The 21,217-nt window shown below is 45.8% G+C and overlaps 1 protein-coding gene across 4 annotated transcripts in view; it reads left to right on the forward strand.

The window, feature by feature from the left end:
• The window catches only part of PSTPIP1 (proline-serine-threonine phosphatase interacting protein 1), a 469,822-nt gene that overhangs the window by 18,315 nt on the left and 430,290 nt on the right, over positions 1 to 21,217 (forward strand). For all 4 annotated transcript variants that reach the window (XR_009742255.1, XM_061447301.1, XM_061447303.1 and 1 more), the window contains exons 3-9: positions 3,074 to 3,148; positions 13,859 to 13,893; positions 14,957 to 15,063; positions 16,839 to 16,901; positions 17,858 to 17,956; positions 19,727 to 19,772; positions 20,618 to 20,697. Coding sequence is in view for 3 of the 4 variants with exons in the window: in XM_061447301.1 (XP_061303285.1) it covers positions 3,074 to 3,148; positions 13,859 to 13,893; positions 14,957 to 15,063; positions 16,839 to 16,901; positions 17,858 to 17,956; positions 19,727 to 19,772; positions 20,618 to 20,697 (505 nt within the window). In the remaining variant the exon portion in view is untranslated. The remainder of the gene's footprint in view (positions 1 to 3,073; positions 3,149 to 13,858; positions 13,894 to 14,956; positions 15,064 to 16,838; positions 16,902 to 17,857; positions 17,957 to 19,726; positions 19,773 to 20,617; positions 20,698 to 21,217) is intronic.

Raw genomic sequence — 21,217 nt, forward strand, 5'->3', positions numbered from 1 at the left:
TTTCTCTTTGAACTCACTGTTGCCACGGGCACTGTTTCAGTTTTCTGGAGCTACCAACAACGGCCCGTTTTTCTAACACAAACCTATATAACAGAAGCCTTTCCCAAGATAGCCTGCATCGCTCACCAACACTACCAGACTTTGAGTAACAACCTCGTACTTTATGTCCGTCCTTTACATGCTGCTTGGGTGCCTCTCAACAGCTGCTGTAGGCTGCTGACACTTTTGTGGGTGAGAAAACACATGTTACACAGCTGCTCTGGCTCCTTTGCCATTCAGTTTTGTACTTCTTACTTGGAAAAATACACCCGAAACGTGGTTCTGGTTTAAGTGGCTGGGTTTAACAGCTCCAACGTGTAGCATGAGGCACATACATGCTCATGCGCGACCCGGAGGAAGGTCTTCCTCCATACAGATTATGGATTCAGCAGGTAGTCCTAGAGCAGCCCATTTCAGAACTGTCTCCTTGTGAATACTGCTCAGCCTTCCTCGGTCACAGCCTGCTTTTTCTTCCCAGGCTGTCCCCATCTGGTTGTAGGCTGGTTTTCTGAAGGCTGCTTTTCAAACACAGGGACTTTGGAGGGGACCTGACTGTCAGACTGAAAGTTGACTATCTCACAGGGTGTGAAGAGTCTCCCATCAAAATCTGAACCTAGTTGAATTGCTTTTCTTGACCACCATTGGAAGCCTGTTTTGCGTCACAAGCCCTGAAGACACATGTGTCCAATGGCCACTTAGCTTCAGCTGTTTAAAACAGCTCCTTTGCGACTCCTAACTTACCGAGATCAGAACTCATTGCAGGCTTCAGGAAGGCTCTGCATGGCAGCACGCTTCTGATGCCACATACACCTGTGCTTTTTAACACAACACTCTAGAGGTTTCTGCAAGTTACAGGATAAGGTTCTTCCTGGCTTGTGGCGGAGGCACAAAAGACTTCCCACAAAGAAAAATACATGTATGGTCATCTTGCAGATCTGAAAGCCACAAGAACGACTGTTTCCATGAACTTTTGCACACCCACAAAACATTTCAGTGAGTGGGCAGACATGTACGTGCATGCTGGGGGAGGAGGAAAAGGAGAAAAGATAGTGGGCACTGACTTCACTGACTTGCAGAAAGAAGGTGTCGCCCCAGTTTATCCCTGCAGGATGTTTGCTTCAGGTTGTTGTCATGTCATTCATGGGACAGGGAAACCTAGAAGCTGTGTGCAAGAGTACTGGAATTAGGAAAGGCAGCACCAAGATGTGAAGTGACGGTGCCAGCCCCCCGTCAAACTCCTCTGACCCTGGGTTAGTCTAGTCCCATGCCTGAGCTTTCAGGAAGAGATGATCCAAGGGTTTTGCAGGAGCTGGGACTGACTTAAGAGCTGGCCAGGTTTTTTCCCTGTCATATAGCAAGCAAGCCTGTGTGTACCAAGCAAGCCAAGTGGGACCGTAGCACTGGGGTTGTTCTAATTGCTGTACATCCACTGGCATTAAGCAAAGGCTCTGCCACTTGTGTTTCTTGTTATAAAAATCAGAAGAAAATTAACCTATTTTACTTCTGCAGCATTGTGTCTCTGAGGTATATTTCCATCTCAATGAAACTCCATCCATCTAATGTGAAAATAAAGTGGTACTTCAATGTGGCCTGTCACTATACTTTGCACCCTGTTCTTCTAGGAGGAATCCCAAAGCAGTGACATAGGAACAGCCCACTACAACTCAGCCATTTCTAGCACAGGATGACAGCAATTAACTCACTGCACATGCAGTATTAGATGCATGGGAGCCATAGACAGAGGCCAAGAGCAGCCTCTGCTCCAGGCTATAGTGACCGTAGGCTGCTGTATGACCAACACTGCTACTCTGTCAGCCTGACAGATACCTGGGACTGGGAGAAGTCCCCAGGAGGAGCTTGCCACAGGTCAGGAAATTGGTTACAACCATGGAAGATGGTTGCAAACCAGTGAAATTGCACCAGAGCCACAAGGTGCTCCCAGCCATCAGGCGCAGAGGAACAGTCGAATGCATGCTCGTGTGTTCCCAAACAGAGATGTGTCCTACAGCTGCCGTGCTGAACACTGTGAAACCTGCCCCCACCACTGGAAATCACCAAATAGCAATAATAAAGCACAGCGTGGCCGAGCGGGAGGATGGGTGGAAGAACAAGCCAGCGGGGTTGCATGGCCTCGCACCCACATGGAAATGCCTTCTCTGAACAAAGAGCGCGTTTCTCTAAGATGCCAAGTTTCAGACTCAAAACTGTTTGAAATGCTTTGAAACCGCTTTTGAGAAGTGGAATTACCCCAAACACCCCCTTCCCCCCCAAATCCTAGCACCAGGCTATCAGTTCATTATCTATTCAATAGATTTTAGCAGCTACTCAAGGACTGAAAACTTACTCCCCCCCGGTCTTGCACTCAGGAGAAAAGCAATAACAGAGAACAGAAATCTCTTCCAGAGCTGGGGGAATGGGAAACAGCAAAGCAGTACTCGTATTTCTTTATTACCCATAGAAACAGAACCACTTCCCCGAGTCACCAGTTCCGGTTCCCCATTAGGTGAGACATCGCATCGTATTGTGCCCTCCGCAAAACTATCACAGCCTCACCTTCCCCCTCTGCCTCCACCGCAGCTCTTTCAAGCTGCACTTCATGTTTCTACTGCTACTGCCTGCTCTCATTTATTCACAACCTCTCAAACGTGTCCTTCAGAAGCTTCTCTCCCCTCCCCTCCCAGCCTTCTTTTTGATGGGTCAAGTCAGCTCTCTTCTTTTTGGCTTCTGTTGCAAAAGAGCATCTTCGCTACACTTCTGTACCCCTTCTTCTAATGAAAACCAACGTTTTGGGGACAGAGTTGTCCATAGGACTCCACAGTAATCAAAGCCATGGCGATGGGCTTCCTTTTCCCTCATTTCTTCTAGAAATAGCTCTCCAAATATTTGAGAGGTAAATCATAGCATGAGAACTGAGATAGAGAAAGTAAAGAAACTGTATTTCTCATGTTCTGTACCTCAGATGCAATTACAAGGTTTACGTGAATGCGATCCTGGTACCACTAAGAGAAACTGAGTGAAGTTTTTCTCTTAACAGAGCACAAGCAGAAGAGAGATATGGGAAAGAGCTGATTCAAATCGCCCGAAAAGCAGGAGGACAAACGGAAATCAAGTAAGCAATTCTGTCCTTATTAGTGCAAACAAAAGCATTTTGGAAACAATATCAGACTCCTGTGTTTTGCCTATGAATAGGGCCATAAGCTGCTCACTATAGTGAGCAGCGTACAGGAAGAAAGGGGGAAACACCATAGTCCTATTTGGGAATTCCCAGTAGGTCTTCACTGGGAAATTTTTCATTTCAGGATTCCTAAAAATGCTTCCAAAACCAAACTAAGCAATGGGGGAAAATGGAACGGAAAAGGTTGCGAATTGTTTAGGATGGTGGCTTGGCAATTCTGGGAAGCTGGTGGAGATGAAGAAACTGTGACAGAAAAAATGCAAAGTGTAAAGACACCAAAAATCAGTTTCCTGCAGCAGGAAAAAGGCTCAATTTAGGAACACAAACTTTAAACCTCTTTGAAGGGACTTAATTTGAAACAAATCAATGAACTACTGAATACGCTAAAATGACATAGATTTTTCTCTGTCTTCTACCACTACTATCTGAGATCACATATAAATTGTGTTGTGAGGGGAAGATATATGTTGGCATGGAATTTAACTTAATAAACACTGCTGATAAACTGCTGCTATTATTGATGGTAGCAGCAATAATGAGACATTCTGTCATTATTGCAACAAGTAATAATACAGTAATAAGGTGGCAGAGGATGAAGATCTGGGGTCACAGAAGACAAGTCTGAAAGAGAAGACCTCAATCAAACACAGAACAGCTGTATTGATCCCTGGGGCCCACTATCCTCATCCATCCTGTATCTCATTTCTTAATTGCAGTCTCCTTTTCACATTAATTCACCACTCTCCGTTTCCTGCTCAGAGCTTATGGGAAAGCTTGACCTCAAACCCCTGCACCACCACGGCATGGAAGTGCAAGGCAATCCCCGTAGCACTTGCTATCCATTTGGTGGTGGCACATCCAGGCTAACAGGGAAACTTGTGTTATCCAAGCGCCTGGTAGTGCAGGGAGCACTGAGGGTGACTATAGAGAACATGCAAGCCTCTCCTCCCCCAGTGCCCCCTGCCTCTCCCTTGCTTCTGAGTGATGCAGTAAGGTATAGCAAGGCTCCTTGCTAAGGCTGCTGGAGATGGCTTCTACCTTGCCTGGTGTCTCGATTCACTGACCTGATCAGAGGAAAGGAAGGAGAAGAAAACTGTTTTGAAGTTAAAATAGCAGATGAATGATGCACAGCTTCTTCCAAAGTAAAGGCAAAGATTTCCAGGATTAACCAAAGGATCTACCTCGATTTCTTTACTGGCAACACAAGGCAGGCAGAGCAAACGTGTGCAGAAACAGCCAGCTCTGGCTGCCCTTCTGTGACTTAGTGGGTAATTCATGGCTCTGACTCTTCCTAAGAGATTATAAGAGCTTGATTTAGAGGCAGAGCCAAGCCCCAGAGTTGGGATATGGATCCAAGCTCCCCCTCAAGTTGTGGGAAGTCTGGACTCAGGCCCAGCTCTACTTTGATCCCGCAATTTTATAGCTTGACATAGAGAGAGAAGGCTGAATATCCCAACAAAGCATGCTTCAGAGCTGGTAGTGACCAGCTTTGTGCTGATGTCTCTCTGTCTCTGTGCTGAAGCAGAGAGGGGACACTTTGCTTTCTGCCATTCGGCATTCTCTGGGTGTTTAAGGGGTTATACAGATGGGCAGTGAAGGGCACTTTAAAATCAGAGAGAACCAGGGTCTATCCAAAGGCTGGAACAACTCACAAAGGGAAGTATTTGGGTTTAATGCCTTAAGATTTGTGATACGGTGTGAAGCTTGTGTTTGTTTGTGTGGCATTGATTGCTGGCAGCAGGTCTGCTCCCAAGGACAGTCCTTCAGGGAGACCAGTGGGAGGGAACCTCTGCAATACCTATAATAAGAAAAGCTTGAAAGAACTATGCTACAAATACCCCCGTGCATTATTCCAAGTGCTTCCTCTTTAAAGGACTCCCTATTGGCACAATGAGTCCTAATAGTATTATAAGTGACTGAGAGGCTGAACGGGACTGTACACATATTGAAATGCAGCTTTTGAGAGCAAATAAAGTCTAGTGAAGGTGTGTGCATGTGTTTATACCTAAAACTTGCATTGGACAATTGCATTTGACATTTGACAACATTTTTAGCAGAACATTTCACAGCCATACTCTGTATTGCAGAGGGCAGGAATTACTGATTCCATGCTCCGTGCTACAGAGGGCAGGAATTACTGATTCCATGTTCTGTATTGCAAAGGGCAGGAATTACTGATTCCATGTTCTGTATTGCAAAGGGCAGGAATTACTGATTCCATGTTCTGTATTGCAAAGGGCAGGAATTACTGATTCCATGTTCTGTATTGCAGAGGGCAGGAATTACTGATTCCATGCTCCGTGCTACAGAGGGCAGGAATTACTGATTCCATGTTCTGTATTGCAAAGGGCAGGAATTACTGATTCCATGTTCTGTATTGCAAAGGGCAGGAATTACTGATTCCATGCTCTGTGCTGCAGAGGAGCAGGAACTACTGATTTTAGATCACTCATTTTCTTGCTAGTGCAAAATTTTTATCCTGTAGTCTTAATTTCAGTCATCTTTTAAACTTTTCTGATACTAAGGTTTTCTGTCACTTCTCCTCGGAAATCATTTCACACCCCAGTAGGTCTCAATAGCAGGAAGGTCCCCAATACACTTTCAAAAAGTCAATAAAAAGAACATTGAAAATCCATCCACAACAACCACCTAAAAACTTCCAGTATCAGAAAATACCCAGAAAACCTGAAGAGAAACAACTGCAAGGCCAATTAATTCTGTTTAGCACAACTTCTGCAATGAATGAATTGGCTGCAGAAACCTCCCATCACTCCACCAGTGGTGGAGCATCCAAGTGATGCTCTGTAGCCGCTATGGAAGGGCAGAGCAGGGGAGAGGTGTCGGGAAGCTGGACTGAGCAGCAGTCCCCATGCAGGGGCCTTTTGGCAAACCCATCTGCGCCCCAGCCAACACCAGATCTGCCCAACTGGATGTGGTGGCACTGCTCCATGTCACGGGCAGCCCATTCATGTGCTCATGTCATCCCAGTACCAATGTGAACAGCTCTTTCCAGCTCCAGAAACACAGTCCCTGATGGCTGCCCAGTTCTTCCCATCTCAAACCTTTGGAAACTGAAATACGTAGAGAAAAATGATTCCCTTCTACCCCAGTGAATCACAGAGAAGATTTCCTTCTCCCCCAGACTTTTGCTTCAGCTGGAGCAAACTGCTGAACTCAGCTAAAGGTATAAATAGATCCAACTGCCCATTATGATTCACTGAAAGACACAGATGAAGAAATATGCTGCTGCCTCACAGCAAGATAGTAGGGAAGGCTTGCTGAAATGTAACAGCAACTGTGGGGCCACTCTCCATTGCTTTGAGGAAAATTTAGGTGACAGCAGCCATCAGGTTTCCATCCTATATGCTGTCTAGTGCTTGTTCCCTCAGTATCCTTACAGCTCCTCTGCTGGAGATCTGACCTCTGGGGGTGCTTGTGCTTGGCAGAGACAAGCCAAGACTGTTCTAGGACACTTCACTACTGAGTGCCAGCAGTGATATAACATCATGACCTGGGAAAAGAGGACAGTGTTGTGTCTCCATCTGCAGACTCCTCAGCACCAGAAATACAAGGAATCACACTTTGACCTGAGAACTAGCAGGGGACAAGTTTTTAGCACTGCTACAGGATGTGCAAGCTGACTTCAGCGAGATCCTCACTGCTCCTTTTTAAACCAGTATTGGAAATGGCCATGGTGAGCCTACGGGTGTAGAAAACCTTTATCTTTTATTTAAAAATTAAAACTGAAACAACAGAAAAGCCAAGGACAGGGTTTCTGAAAGCAGCTGGTGCTGGTTACCATGGGCATAGCAAACAAACACCCCAGCTTCCAGCTCAAGAAACAGAAGTTCCCTTTAAGTGCTGCCTAACAGCCACAGGGCACAATCGTTCAATAATCCTGACTGATTCAAGGAAATTCAGGCTGCTTGCCCTTGCCTCGAGCACTGCAGCTGCTAGAAACTACTTCCTATAGGGAAGGGAGAGAAATCCTCCTCCCAAGCCATGACACAGATCTCGCTGAGCAGTGCTATAGGTCTTGGCAAGTTCATTCTAGTGTACAGAAGGATGCACACAACTTCAATCTAAATGCAAGACTGCAAGAGGGTCACAGAGGCTCAGACCAAAAGCCCTTCAGCCTAATAGGCTCTCCCAAAAACTAGGTCCCAGGAGAGGAGTGGAATAACAGGGCAAGCATGTGAGGTCCTATCTCCTAAACAAACTGAAGGGGGCTACAAGGATGCTGGAGAGGGACCCTTCATCAGGGACTGTAGCAATAGGACAAGGGGTGATGGGTTCAAACTTAAAGAGGGGAAGTTCAGGTTTGATATAAGGAAGAAATTCTTCCCTGTGAGGGTGCTGGCACAGGGTGACCAGAGAAGCTGTGGCTGCCCCATCCCTGGCAGTGTCCAAGGCCAGGTTGGATGAGGCTTGGATCAACCTGGTCTAATATGAGGCAGCCCTGCCTGTGGCTGGGGGTTGGAACTGGATGATCTTAATGTCCTTTCCAAGCCAAACCATTCCGTGGTTCTATGGTTCTAAGTTCAAACTGCAGTGTTGGTTTGCACTCTCCATACTGTGTTGCTCACATGGGAAGGGATGCACAGAAACTTGGTATTTGAGATCAAGTTTGCAAGTGTTTGCTGGTAGTGCACACAGTACTGATGTCCACACACTATAGATGGCTCTCAGCACACCTCATGCCTTTAAGAGGAAACACCTTTGCGGCTGCAAGGTGACTGGGAATTTCTATGCAGTAGCTTTGGGCACCTCTTCAGCAGCACAACATGAAAACAGAGCCCAGTTTTCAGACACATCCCCAGCTTCAGTTGAAATAGAGCCTCTGGGAACTCTGTTCTTTCGTACAATAACTGATGTAAACAGTCGCTGGTTAAATTCTGCCTATTCTGACAACAGCTATTTCTGTCATTGGCTCTGCCTGTCTCTTCTCATGTATATGATTTCCTACTGTTCTTCTTCCCTCTTTTCCTCTGCCATCTCCTTCAGATCTTGGGATAGGGCTGTTCCATTAAGCCTATGTGTACTCTGCCCTTCTCTGCAGTGCCTGAAATAGAATATTTCGGAGAGCGTGAGGTGAGGGCATCTGTAACGAAATGCCAATTGCTGCTTCCTCTGTATAAATATAGGGCAACTGTCACTTAATATACAGAACTCTCTGTATTATTCACACAAAGCAGGCATTTGTGAACTGAAGCTAAAAGGCATTTGGGAAGGTCACATCATTCCATAATTAGTTATTCTCCACTCAAACGTTCTGAACCCACACAGAGCATATAAACTTGTGCTTTGAACTTTCAGGACTATGGAAACACATAGTTTGAAAGAGCTAAGGCCCTGCTCAGTTCTTGTCACACCCAGCCTAGGTAAGCTCTCTAGTGATGGGGATACGCACTTCTGAGCAGTGCTGCTCTCTTTCCAAGAGATATGGGGAAGTTTATTTTTATGTTAAAGGCACAAAAGATGTTTGGATGGTTTTATCCTTTATTTGAATAGCAGAGGTCATTCTGGAGTCACAAGGGGTCTGATCTGTAGTCTATGGGCACAGATCTATAGGGAAGAGAAAGTACATGGAAATCTCATCCTGCTTATCCCTTTGCCCCAGCAAAGTCTGGGGTGATGCATCCATGCTCCCAGTAACCAGGCCTAGGAGTGATGGTACATCCCCCATTCAGTCTGGGGCTGTTCCATTTCTGACCCTTATCTGAAAATACCTGAGCATCAGGGGTAAAACACGGTGCAGACACACTGCAGCACCAGAGCAACCCTCCACACTGGTTGCTACTTTCATAACTGCTCATGATGGCCAGTGTCTTGCTAGCATGAATTTATAGATAGTCAGAAACTGAGATGCCCCGCTGAAAGAAGGAGTGCTGCTCATGCCTCTTGTGCACTTACAGGTGGCTTCAACATCACACCACAGCTGGGACCTGTGCAGAAATCTTTCCAGTTGCACCACAGAGCGGTTTTGCCTTTCTGTTTATAGCTCCCCTGAGAGCCAGAAGAAAACATCCTGGCTAAATTAAGTCTTTGATGTTTTCACCACATCCTTGCTAAGCAATGTTAGATGCAATTCTTCTAGCAACACTCTGCTGTGTGTCTGGTAGTGGCTTGGGTTCACAGAGGACACCACCTCCCCCTTCTTTTCCTTTTTGCAATGCAGACAGAGTCCCAAGGGCAAATTATTTGAGACCAGATGCTTCTGACCTTGGGTCCCCACACTTTGCTGCTGTCACTGGGCTGTACACAAAGAAACGTTGGTTAAACTACATCGGGTCTTTCTTCCCTGTGTGGCAGGAGGAGAGATGCTAACCATGGCCTCAGAGGAGACTGGCACTGGGTTGGTTTTGTAACCATGTTATCAGGATGTAAGTTATTGGAAACAGAGGGTGAAGAGCTCTGCTGGGAAGTGGTCTGTAGAGTTCATGTGGCAGAGAATTCTCTCCATTTCAGAAAGAGTGTTTTTAACAATTACGATAAGAACAGAACATTGTAGACCACATTGCTGCTCAAACTGAAACCCACCAGAAAGGGAGGTGAGGTTATTTCACACTCCACCAAGCAAAGACAGAAAGAAAATTAAAAAAGACCTGTGGTTTTCCGGTTAGAAGGGCCTGTTTTACCTTCCTGTGTAAGAGACGTAAAGGGAGTCTCTGAATTACTCAAACCAGTCTCTAAAGGCAAGTATATATATAAAAATGCCCAAAACATCAAGGCTAAAGCTGAAAACAAAAAGGTGTGGTACAACCATGTAGGTGGTGAGTGAGCCGTGACCTGCACTGCCACCGAGACAGCTCTGCTGTGTACACCTCTGGTGCCATGAAACTCAATTTTGGATGACTGGGAAGGTACCAGGGCCTTCCTACAGTCCGTTTCCTGGTGGTCCTCATGTCACATAGGCCTGCTGTTCGGCAACAACCCAGATCTCTAGCAAAAAACAGACCCAAAACCAAAGAGAAAGCAAACACAGAGAGCAGCCAGGACAAGTCCACTTGGAAGTCCACAAGTCTTCAGGGCAAGTCCACATCCCATGCTGTTCCAATCACTTCCTCCTCCTGAACCAGGTACAACCTAATTCTGCACAGTGCGCGAGTAGAAAGGATTATGATCAGATGCACTGCTCCTCATACCTGGACTGTGATGGTGGGCAAGTGCCAAACAAAGCACTCAAATACAGGAAGCATTTGCTGCCTGGGAAGCACGGGACTGGTTCTGCTGGGAGAGAAATCAAGCCAAGCTCTCAAATGATGCATTCTGCAACGTTTATCCTGTCAGAGGAGAGCCACAGGGACTAGCAGTCAGTGCCCTGGAGACACAGGGTTGCCTTCCCAGCTTTGGTGTGCTGGGTAAATCTGGGTACGTTCATTTTGGAAAGCATTTTGCAATCTACAGAACAAGAATGCTGAACAATGGGTGAGCTTTGTTGTAATGAGCTTCCCCCCTTGGTTTCCCTGTTCCTCTAAAAGCTCTGCTATTGTCCTTCTCCTTCTCCAACTGAAAAAACGAGCACTGGGAAGTGCAGCTTTTACAAGAGCAGCTCAATGCAGCTCAGCGGAGCAGCAGGAGAGTACAGAACCAGAAGGCAGCAGCCAGGGAGGGTGCTCCCGAAGACGACGAGAGTACTTTAGCCACTAGATGGCAAAGATCACCCGAAGTTGCTGCAGAGCTGCTTGCTGTTGCACAGGTTCTATCGGTTCCCTTTACTCCGGATTCAGGGTCAATCCTGTTTCTGCCAGAAATTCATTGTGATAAATCCAATCTTCAGATGTCTAAGCGGGAGTCCTTTAACAAACACCACAGTAAACTTGTGCCCAACCCTGTTTGCAAGGAGGCATCTGCAGAGGGCTCCAGGTAGGGAGGACAGAACTCGGGCAGGAAGGTGAGACACCCTCACCTCTGATGCTTCGGAATAAAGCCCTTACCGATCCCATTAGAAAGTCAGACCCACCCATGAGAAATGGATAACAGATGCTGCACATACAAACCAGCACAACCACAATTAAAACTCACTTGGATGTCAGCTACATGAGTTACTTCCATTAAACCCTCCAAAGCATTGGAATGCTGCATTTCACCGATCTAATCAGAGCCCATAGAAGCAATAAGGAGCTAATCTGTAGTGCTGCTGCAGCAGCCCTAAATCCTAAGGGAATACCTGATGGATCCATGGATCAAAACTGGATTTATTTTTTCTCTCCCACACACCACTTGGCACAATGATGTATTTGGTACTCCCTTGAGCCCCGTAAGGATGAGGGATCTGAGCCAATGATTATGGAAGATTACTACAGAAATAAGGAAGGAAATGGCTGAAGCCTTTTTCAACCTACTTATGGACTGTGGCTTGTCCCAGTCAGCAGCTAGCGAACTGGCTGGACAAATCTTCTGTGCAAGGAGCAAAAGGCCAGAGCTTTCTGGAAAGACCATTTGAGACCATGCAGGGAGCAAACTGGTCTCTCTCCAGGTCAGAGCCAGATGTGTTATTATACCAGAAGACACACTTGTCCTTACAGAGAGCCAGCAAAAAAGAGAAAAGCTTCATGTATGGATCATGAGCTGCTCTGGTAGCTCAGATGCCTGGAAAACAGAAAAGCAGGGAGCTGCTTGTGTCCTTGATACGTACTGAGAAAGTGCTGGTTTCAGTACGCACCATGGCAATTCTGCCAGCCTCTGTATAGCCTGAATCATCAGCAGCAAGTGGAAAAAAGCAGTCTTTGGGCACAAGAGATCAACACAGCGTGCACAGAGGGTGTGCAGTTTGCAGGTGTCCTCTGCTTTTTAAATGGCACCATTTACCCATTTCAGGCATGAAGTTGGCATATTCTCCACCTCCTATTGGAAAATCCACACTGAAAAAAGCAATTTATTATTCCTTGAATATGCGTATTTTTTCAAAATAATCCATTAGAGCTTTGGGGTGAGCAAAAGCTCTCTCTGCTGCTCGTATTCAACCTGCCTTTTAATTGCAAGCTTTTAACTAGCTTAGCTTGTTTCCTTTGTGTGGTGAGAATTCTGTTTCCATCAATATTTTATATCACGGTTTTGTTTCTTTTCCCCTCTAAAATGAGCCTTCAAAATGTTTGAGTATTACTAGGACAATACTGAAAAGTACTTGATCCAGCACGTTTCCTGTCCTGTCTCAGGAGATTCACCTCAACCAATCTAGTTGACAGCTGAAAGAATCAAGCAGTTAGCTCAGTACTCATCTTCTCTGCCTGCAAGTCTTCTCCTCATATTTCTATACCAATGTGGATTTGGCAGTGGACTGCAAAGCAATATCACTGAGGAGAGGTCCAGCCTTTCCCATCTCCTGTGCATTTTAGTTATGCCTGGCAAGGCAGCCCCGCTACTGGGAGAGCAAGCTTTGATTAGGAAACAGATGTCCAGCCTAAATTAACACAGGGCAATTAGGATCCTTCATGTGTCTCTTAAGGCGCCTGAAATGGCCCAGGAGATACAGAATTTCCCTACCCATCTGCAGCTGCACATGGCTGGGAAGTGATATGCATCCTCTTGTGGGCTCTCCTAGTAGCCAGGCTGCAGCCAGGAAGACTGCAGGGGCTTCATTTACAGGCTGTTCCCTGGGTGCCCACCTGGCATAGACCAGGGCTCCACGGAGATCCCAGACCTGTTTCCTTGAGGGAACACTCTGGGGCTTGAAGGCACGCTTTCTAACCTGGGAAACCTCCAGCTCACACCACAGCCCTGGCTTCTGTGTACAGAAATGCCCTGCCAGCCTGCAGGCTCGGAGCTAGAGGAGGTTAAGTTGAAAATGCTCTTACAGACCAGGCTCTTTCCCACCACTTCTCTTTGGTGTCTCTGGTGCTTGCTTAAAATGGACCCTGGATCGTGAAAAGACCAGGACATCAAGCAATCTGTTGCCCTTTCATGCCCTTCTGCAACTCTACGTTGTAGGACCACTTATTTATGTAGGTCCATCTGGACGAGCAGCATAACATCTCGTTTTGCTCCTCTCCGCGCTGTACTTCACAGCCCAGCACCGAGGCCTGATTTCACGGCATGGTTTATTCATGCTGTGCTTCTGGGATGCCGAAAATCCCCGGGAGCAGGAGGGTTTCAAAGCTTCCCTAGGCTCTCTGCGCCGTTTGTGTGTGTTAAAGGAGAGCGAGCTGTGCCACACGGGGGTGCTCGGGAAGCACGGTACGGAGGATGCTGCAGAGCGGAGCTGCTCTAGCTTCAAGGGTGACCGAGGAGGAGAAATTTGCTGGTGCCGCATTCGACACAGAGGGTGGAGCTGGCTTCGTTCTACACTTCAGACTAGTGCTCCAAACCCCAGTTCCCCTTGACCGTCTTTATTTCATGCAATCGACTCGTAACCATGGGCAAGGTGCACGAATAGAGAAACGCCTGTTAACGCTCGCAGCCACAAATAGAGTGGGATTAAAAAAGAGGGTGCACATGAGGAGTAGCACAATTCCTTGCTTCATGAAGCATTTTATTGCATTTCCTGATGGGAACAGATTGATGCTGTTGTGCTTGTTAGCGTGGTCAACTTTTATTACACGACTATTAAGAGTTTTATCCCCTATTCTAAGGGAAAGCTTTTTCTCTAGATTCACAGTCCTTAGAAGCCTGTACTAACAAAGTGCACTTGTTTCTGCCTCACAGCACACTGAAGGCAGCATTTGAGAGGCTCAAGCAACGTAAGTATTTACAGCTTCCTTTCTGACCTGGGTAAGACAGGCACCCAATGTGCTCACCCCCTCGGGGGGCTTTCATCCTCTTGCCCCCTCTATTTCCAACTTTTCTATCCTGGTCTGTAGTGGGGAGAGTGGAGGGAAAGGACTCACTGGGAGTCCTCCAAGGCTGGGCACTCAACCCACTCTCTGCTGGCAGAGAAAATGGCTTGTTCCTCAAATTACCTTTGTGTGGATGAGGTCACAAGATACCAGCTCTGTTCCCCCTGCTGCAAGCCCCCGGCCTCAAACCAGCACGCTCTCTAAATGTACCCGAGGCTGAACAAAACCCTTTCACACACAGAAAATGCAGCACCATCACAGCGACCGGGCTATGGCACCTGCTGCTTAGATAAAAACACCCTTTGAAAGGCAGCTGGAGAATGATGGTATTTTTAGAGCCTGGGTGGGGGAGCTCAATACTGCTGGAAGTGGTGGGGTTCCATTTCAGAGGCACCAATGCGGACAAATGGGGAGGAGTTACCGGCCACTTCAAACAGCATCAGCCAGGTGCTCTGACATTCAATCAATCCCTGCCAACCCTGTGGAATTCTCAGCTTGCAGCCTCCTCTAATGACACTTGTACAAGGCTGGGTGCAACTGGAAGCAGAGGCAATGACAATCCAGCAGTGTAGTGGAAGGAAGGCAGACACAGGGGATGGCGGTAGAGGCCAGGGCTCCTTCCGTCCCTCTGCCCCACAACATCTGGCCTCCAGCCCCAGAAGGTGCCTGGGGTAAACAGGGCTCCTCACTTGCCACGGCTGCTCTGAGTGCGTGTTCCTCCTCTGCAGCAAGGAGTGTTGCCCATGTATTGTGCAGCCCTGAGAGGACCTGCAGTAAGCCTTACTGAGATTGTGGGAGCCCTCGGCAATGTCAGTGCATGCACAAACATAGGGAAGCCTTTTGTTATGGCTGCTTTGTACATTAACAAGTCATGCAGGAGCCACATCCCAGAAACATCTCCTGACAAACATGACTTCGTATTTCAAAACCTGTCCGCTGACTGTATGTGAATTCTGATTTGCTTTAGAAATTGAAAGTGTTGGAAACTCTCACCTCCAGCTAGCAGTAATGCTGAAGGATGAACTGAAAGGAATAGAGGAGTTCCGAGAAAGACAGAAGGAACAAAGGAAAAAGGTGAGGAACTAGAGAAATGTCGAAACAGATTGGGTCAATAGTCCATCCCGATGGCCTGTCTCCAGCCAGGGGCTGTGAATACTGCCCAAGAGGATGAAACGTGTCCAGTGTGCCCTGCTCGCGCCATACACCGGGCTGTGGCAGAAAATCTCTTTCTATTCCCAGCTGGAAATAAAGCAGTGCTCTGAACTCAGGAGACAGAGGCTTTACTCACTTTTACTCTCTTGGGTGTAACTGCAGATACTATTATTATTCCTGCAAGACCGTAATTCCTCCTTTGCTCTTTTTAATACCCTTGCTAATTGGGTTTCTTTGGTATGATCCTGCATCATCTCTAACACGCACTACGATGAAGGGGTAATGCAAACATTTAGAAACATAAAAGCAAATTACTATCATGCTGAATGCAACACCAGTATATGCTCTATTACAAATACGTGGAATAAACAGCATCTAGTTGATGCTGTATAACAAAAATTTCAGTACCTTTAAGGCCATTTCATTCCCTGTGACCGTATCCAGCTCTAAGTCCCTTGAAAGAGTAGCTCCCAACAGAGACAACAGTGGTCACTTAACACCTTCTCCGGTTCCATGGGGTTGAAGACAAAGATGGGACAGTCACTTAACATTGAAAGCACTGATGGAGGAGTAAAATGTTCAGTTCTTGGCTAATTCTAAATAAATGAAAATGCCATGACCAATATCCAATGGCATAAAAGTCTTGTGCCTACAACCCTGACACACAGGAACTTGGAATAGCAAGGGGCTCCAAACATTAAAGCAGGTAAAACCAGTGCTGCTACTGAGATTTGAGGTCCACTGCAATCTGATGAAGTAAATAAGGCATGCAAAGACAGACAGCAAGCACCTAGTTCATCACCATTTGTATCCCCACCACTTTGCCATAGGATTTCCAAAGAGAGAGGTTCTCTCTCCTATTGAAAACACTAACAACTGGAAACAGAGAGACCTGGAAAAAACTGTTTTGGAAACTTAGGCAAGCTTTTTGCTCTGTCCAGCATGTGGCTGTGGGGGAGTCAACATTAGACAGGATAGTCAGCGTTTGTGGTAAGCTCCCAAAATTCTGTGATTTGTGTTTCACTGGAGCTGCTCTCAGGACTGTGCTATTTAGCCCAATAAAGCAAGCCTCTGGGTAGCCCCACAGAGAGTTTTGCTTGAGCAGAATATAAAGGACCAAAAGTCCCACTGAGGAAACACATACCCTGCCAAGTACGAGCATATCTCACTGCCACATAAGGCTGGGCATATCACAACTAAAGCCATAAAAGAGAATTCAGCATTGTCCTTTGGGGACAACTGACCAGACAACGGTATGGAAATCAAACTGCATTGAGCATATAAATTACACAGGGATTGTTTGTGTTTAAAATGAACAAGTACCCTTGCTCATGTAGGTGAGACAATGGTTTGGTCTGCAAAGATGTGGGATCAAGGTCTTGCAACACCAAAGGAACTCTGCTGGCGGAGCTAATGGGCACTGTGACTGAGTGTTACACTGCTTAATCTCCTTAAGAAAATAAAAGGAGGGGGGAGGCAGAGAAAATGGAGATCTCCATCCTCTCAGCTATTAATGGCAACCACTGAAGCAGAATTATCTTGGATTATTGTTTTTACCTGGCACCTTGATGCTCTCAGTATCACTTAGAAACTGTCCTGAGTAAAAGCAGAGTGAAGTCATTTTCCTCATCCTGCCACTAGAAGAGGGGGGAAAAAGTCTGATGCAAGAAATGCTAAATTCTATGTGTTTCTTACAGTACGAGTCTGCAATGGAGCGCATGCAAAAGAGCAAATTATCCCATTATAAGAAAACAATGGAGGTAAGCAAGAGGTTTTGTGCAGGTTTCTCAATGCAAACAGGCCCTGGTTTGAGGCAGGGTGAATCTGCATCACTTGTACCTATAATTAAAGAAAGGTCAAGAGTGTGTGAGTGTGCAAGAGTGTGTGAGAGAGAGGCTGCGATTCCTGCTTCGAGGAGAAAGCTGATCTCTGCTGCACCCACTGAAGAGTCTCCAAAATAAGTATTCAGAAAGTCATTTGGAATGAGCAACGCCCCAGGTCACACAGGATTTCATTCTTCCTAGGCAAGGATACTTACAGAAGCACACTGAATTTTTCAGTCTGTGTAAATACAATTTTAAAACCAGTGATGGAGTCTTGTAAACAGGAGGAAACCTCTCCAACTGGAACTGCAGGCAGCTGGGTTTCATTTCCAATGGGCAATTGCCTCTAAAGAAAAGTAGTTGCAGATCTGCCAGTGCTACAGCTGGAACTGTACTAACAATTTTAATTTAAACACAGCTTAAATTAGAGATTCTAAGTGAATCTCTAAGACACGTATGTCTGCTTGTGTAAAGAAGGATTTCTTTTGTTTCCAAGACTATGGAGTGGTGGCTCGGTCTCACAGCTTGGAGCAATGGGCAAGGCAACACACTGACTTCAGCACCGGATGCTCCAAGTCATACATAGGAATGTGTGCTCCTAAGTGTGTCTCTGCACTGTAGCTCGGACAGATGCCTGATGCACTGATGGCGGTAGAGCTGCCTGTGTGTTCATGAGCACCCCTGCAGGGAGCTTGCTGCAGCTGTGTAAATCGAACAATTTCAGGGCTGCAGGAAAAGAACCCAATTCCTAGCCCAGTTCTTCAGCTCTGTTTTTCTGTTGCTCCAACTTTGGCACTGATTTTCCCCTCGGACTGCAAACCAGAAAATGCCTAGAATACCATTGGAGACAGTCCCTAACCCAGACCCTTACATTTGGTTTCATTTCCATACAGTCAAAGAAGACCTATGAACAGAAGTGCAAGGAGGCAGATGAGGCTGAGCAGTCCTTTGAACGGACAAGTGCTTCAGGCAACCAGAAGCAAACAGAAAAGGTACCTCACAGGACAGTGTTATCTGGGGTTTCTCTTTTCAAGGTACAACAGAATCCTATTGAACAACCCATTCTGTGGGCTGCCAGGGACTTCATTCCCTTCTAATTAGCCCTTTGAATCAAAATGAAAACAAAGCCCCTTCCCAAGGAGGTCTTCCTTCGCAAGCTTTGGTAACCCCAATGTTGTTCTGCAATAGGCCATGGGTTTTCAAAAAGGCTGGGGAGGGATTAAGTTAGCCAATTCATTTATCCCAGGCTATAATCCAGTTGCTCTATGCATCCTGAAGGGAAACTGAAGGAGATTTTTCTTGGAAATTCTAATGAGGAAGGAACAAGTCAGAAGTGTGTCATGCGGTAGGATTTGCCTTTTAGCTGCTTACATTTAGTAGGCAGAGGATCTTACATTAAAATGCATATTTTTCCTCAACATTTTTCTCCTTATGGTTAGTTTAATTTCTATGAAATTTACAAACTCAAAAATAAATCACTGGAAATTAAGGCACTGCAGTCCTTCATTGCATCGTCTTGATACTTGTAGCTGACAATTCACTAACTTTTAATGGGAACATTTTACAGCGGAACAGATGGAGAAAACAAAATAAATGAACTCCCTTTGGCTCGATAAAAATCAGTGCAGTGTAAGCAAAAAGGATCAAAAATCATCTCAAGGAGCAGGGGGATGGAGGCTCTAAAAACAGCATCACAACTTCGCATTTTATTTCCAGCATTTGCTAATCTTTGATGAACAAAACCCTCCAGCTTAGCTGCAGAGAGGGGGTGAAATCCTGGCCCTACTGAAATGACACCGGAACACTTAGCACCTTCAATGGCATCAAAACCTGACCCAGCTCCTGTCATGCAGAAGGATCCCAGGGTGCTTCCTTGCCATGACTGCCACACACATGCCAGCACATTTGAAATGTGCAGAGGCATCCCACAAGAAACACTGCGGGCTGTTTAATTCTGTGCAGCACTCGCAAACAGTTTGGGTCAGGAAGCAGGTAAGAACGAAGCTTATGTTCCCAGCTTACTACACATTTTCCAACCAGCTGTGATGAGGAATATGGTCATAGGAACCCCTACCTGAGTCTTGTCTTGAAGGGCAGAATGGAAGAATGTATTACACTGATGTCTAGAGTCGTGTGTTAATGTACTGTCATCACCATCTGTGCAGAAGGAGCTGGGAGTACAGAGCTGTCAGTAATAGCTGTAGTCCTGTTTGCTAAACGCTGCAGGGTTTTAAAAAGGAAAAGTTCTACTTGGTGTGAATTTTGCTTTTAGGCTTCTGAGTTGGCCTGGGAAATGCTTTGGTATTTGTATTATAAGTATTTATAAGTATTATAAAGGCTGTATTCTTTTCATCTGTGTTAAATAAGTAGCTTTGGAAGATGAAGAATTTCAACTGCCATTTATTTCTGCTTGTAAGTTATCTATTAGAAAAGCACATCAAATACTTAAGAAAAACCAATTCAGCCAACAGAAACAAGATTCAGGCTGGATCGTGCTGGCACCAAGCTCCTGTGGCAGGGATGTCTGCATGGAAAGATGTAAATTGCCAGATTTCCCTTGAAGTCAGTGGACCCATAGCTGCATCTGTGAAATTCTGGTCCCTGCCTCTCCATAGCACACATTCAACAGAACCACACATAAAGGCAGGACAGTGTCTGCAAATCTGAGAAGGGAAAAGGGAGCTGGCAGCAAAAAAAAAAACGGGCCAGCAGCAAACCATATGGTCAGAAATTAATTTGGGGTCTTTCTTTTCCTGTTTCAGAGTCAGAACAAAGCCAAGCAATGCAGAGACGCAGCAAATGAAGCAGGTGATGCTCTCTTTGCAACTGAACTAAGATTTCTTTCAGCAAAGATCTGCCAGCATGCTGATTTTGAAAGAACAACATCCAAAGCATCCTGGCTGCCTCTGTTTGAAGTCAGGTTTCCCAAAGGCACCTACACTCAGAGATTAATGAAGCAGCTTCTAAAGAACAGCAACCTGATAGTCCCCTGCATTTCCTTTCCTTTGTGGGAATGCAAGTCTCCTCCTTTCATTACGGAATTCGTAGACCTCCTTTAGGGACTTCACCCAAGAAATAAAAGCTCCCTTAAAACAAGTTTGAAAGCACAGAAGAATGATACTCAAATTGCTCTCAGTTGGCCCAAACCAGATATGCAGTCCCCAGGTTCCCCGTGCATGAGCATGGTAGCATTCTCCAGGCAGGAACACAGTGCATGTCCAGAAGGACAGGCCAACAGTCACCTGAGCCGGTTCATGAGTTCAGACTTGCCCCTCACTGCTCATGTAAGAGTTTACACTAAAGCACATTTTACCTGGCTGGCTCAGCACAGAGCAAGCCTAAGGATGCTCAGTGCTCAAGCACTGAGGCTCTTCATCTCCAATTTGCATTATCCCCACTGTGAAGTTTACAGGTGATCTGCAAACCACACAGAGAGAATCCTCTTCACTCTAGTATAAAGTCACAAAGAAGAAACCCCCAAATATCCTGTGGCCCACCAGTTTCAAACTCACGCATTCTTGCAATACTCTAGCAAACCACAGGCCTAAAGTGCAAGAACCACAGCAAAGTCCCAATAGAAGGGAAAAGAAAAAGGCCATATCATTTTTTTCCCCTAACTGTTGGATTTCTATTATGTGTGTGTGTGTTTACAGAGAATGTGTACAAACAGAACATTGAGCAGCTGGATAAGGTCAGGACAGAGTGGGAACAGGAACATATCAAAACCTGCCAGGTAAACATTGACTTTCGCAGTGATGTATTTGTGTGCTCTGTATTTGATCTTACTTGCAGGTATCAGGCTTAGACCTGAGATTTGGCCCCAAGGGTTTTCCTGTTTGCTCTATGTGGAGTCTCAGTAGATGTCTTTGCAAAAATACTGCAAAAGCTGGAGTTGATTTAGACATAGCTGCTAGTTGTCCTGCCTGCTCTCTCCTTGCTTGCTCCAGCATATGTATGTAAATACAAAGGAGGGGAATCAGTGCAGAGGTGTGAGAAGCAGAGCAATGTATGACCTGGTACAATCTATTGGTGCCAGTTTTCACCCAAAACTAAACATAAGACTACAGTAGCTTTAGGAATGATCCATCACAGCCAAGACAAGGTTGTTTCTCAAGTAACTGCTTTGTGACAAAATGCAGTACCAGTAGAAAGTGCACAGAAATGTAGACAGGAAAATTCATTTTCAGTTTTAAAAGTGAATTTCAAAATAGAAACAAGAAATTAATTAATTAATTAAAAATTAACAAACAGAT

The sequence above is a fragment of the Pezoporus flaviventris genome, unplaced genomic scaffold (assembly GCF_033815535.1).
Source record: "Pezoporus flaviventris isolate CSIRO_AGI_PZ_B2104156 unplaced genomic scaffold, CSIRO_AGI_Pfla_v1 ptg000006l, whole genome shotgun sequence".
Lineage (NCBI taxonomy): Eukaryota > Metazoa > Chordata > Aves > Psittaciformes > Psittacidae > Pezoporus > Pezoporus flaviventris.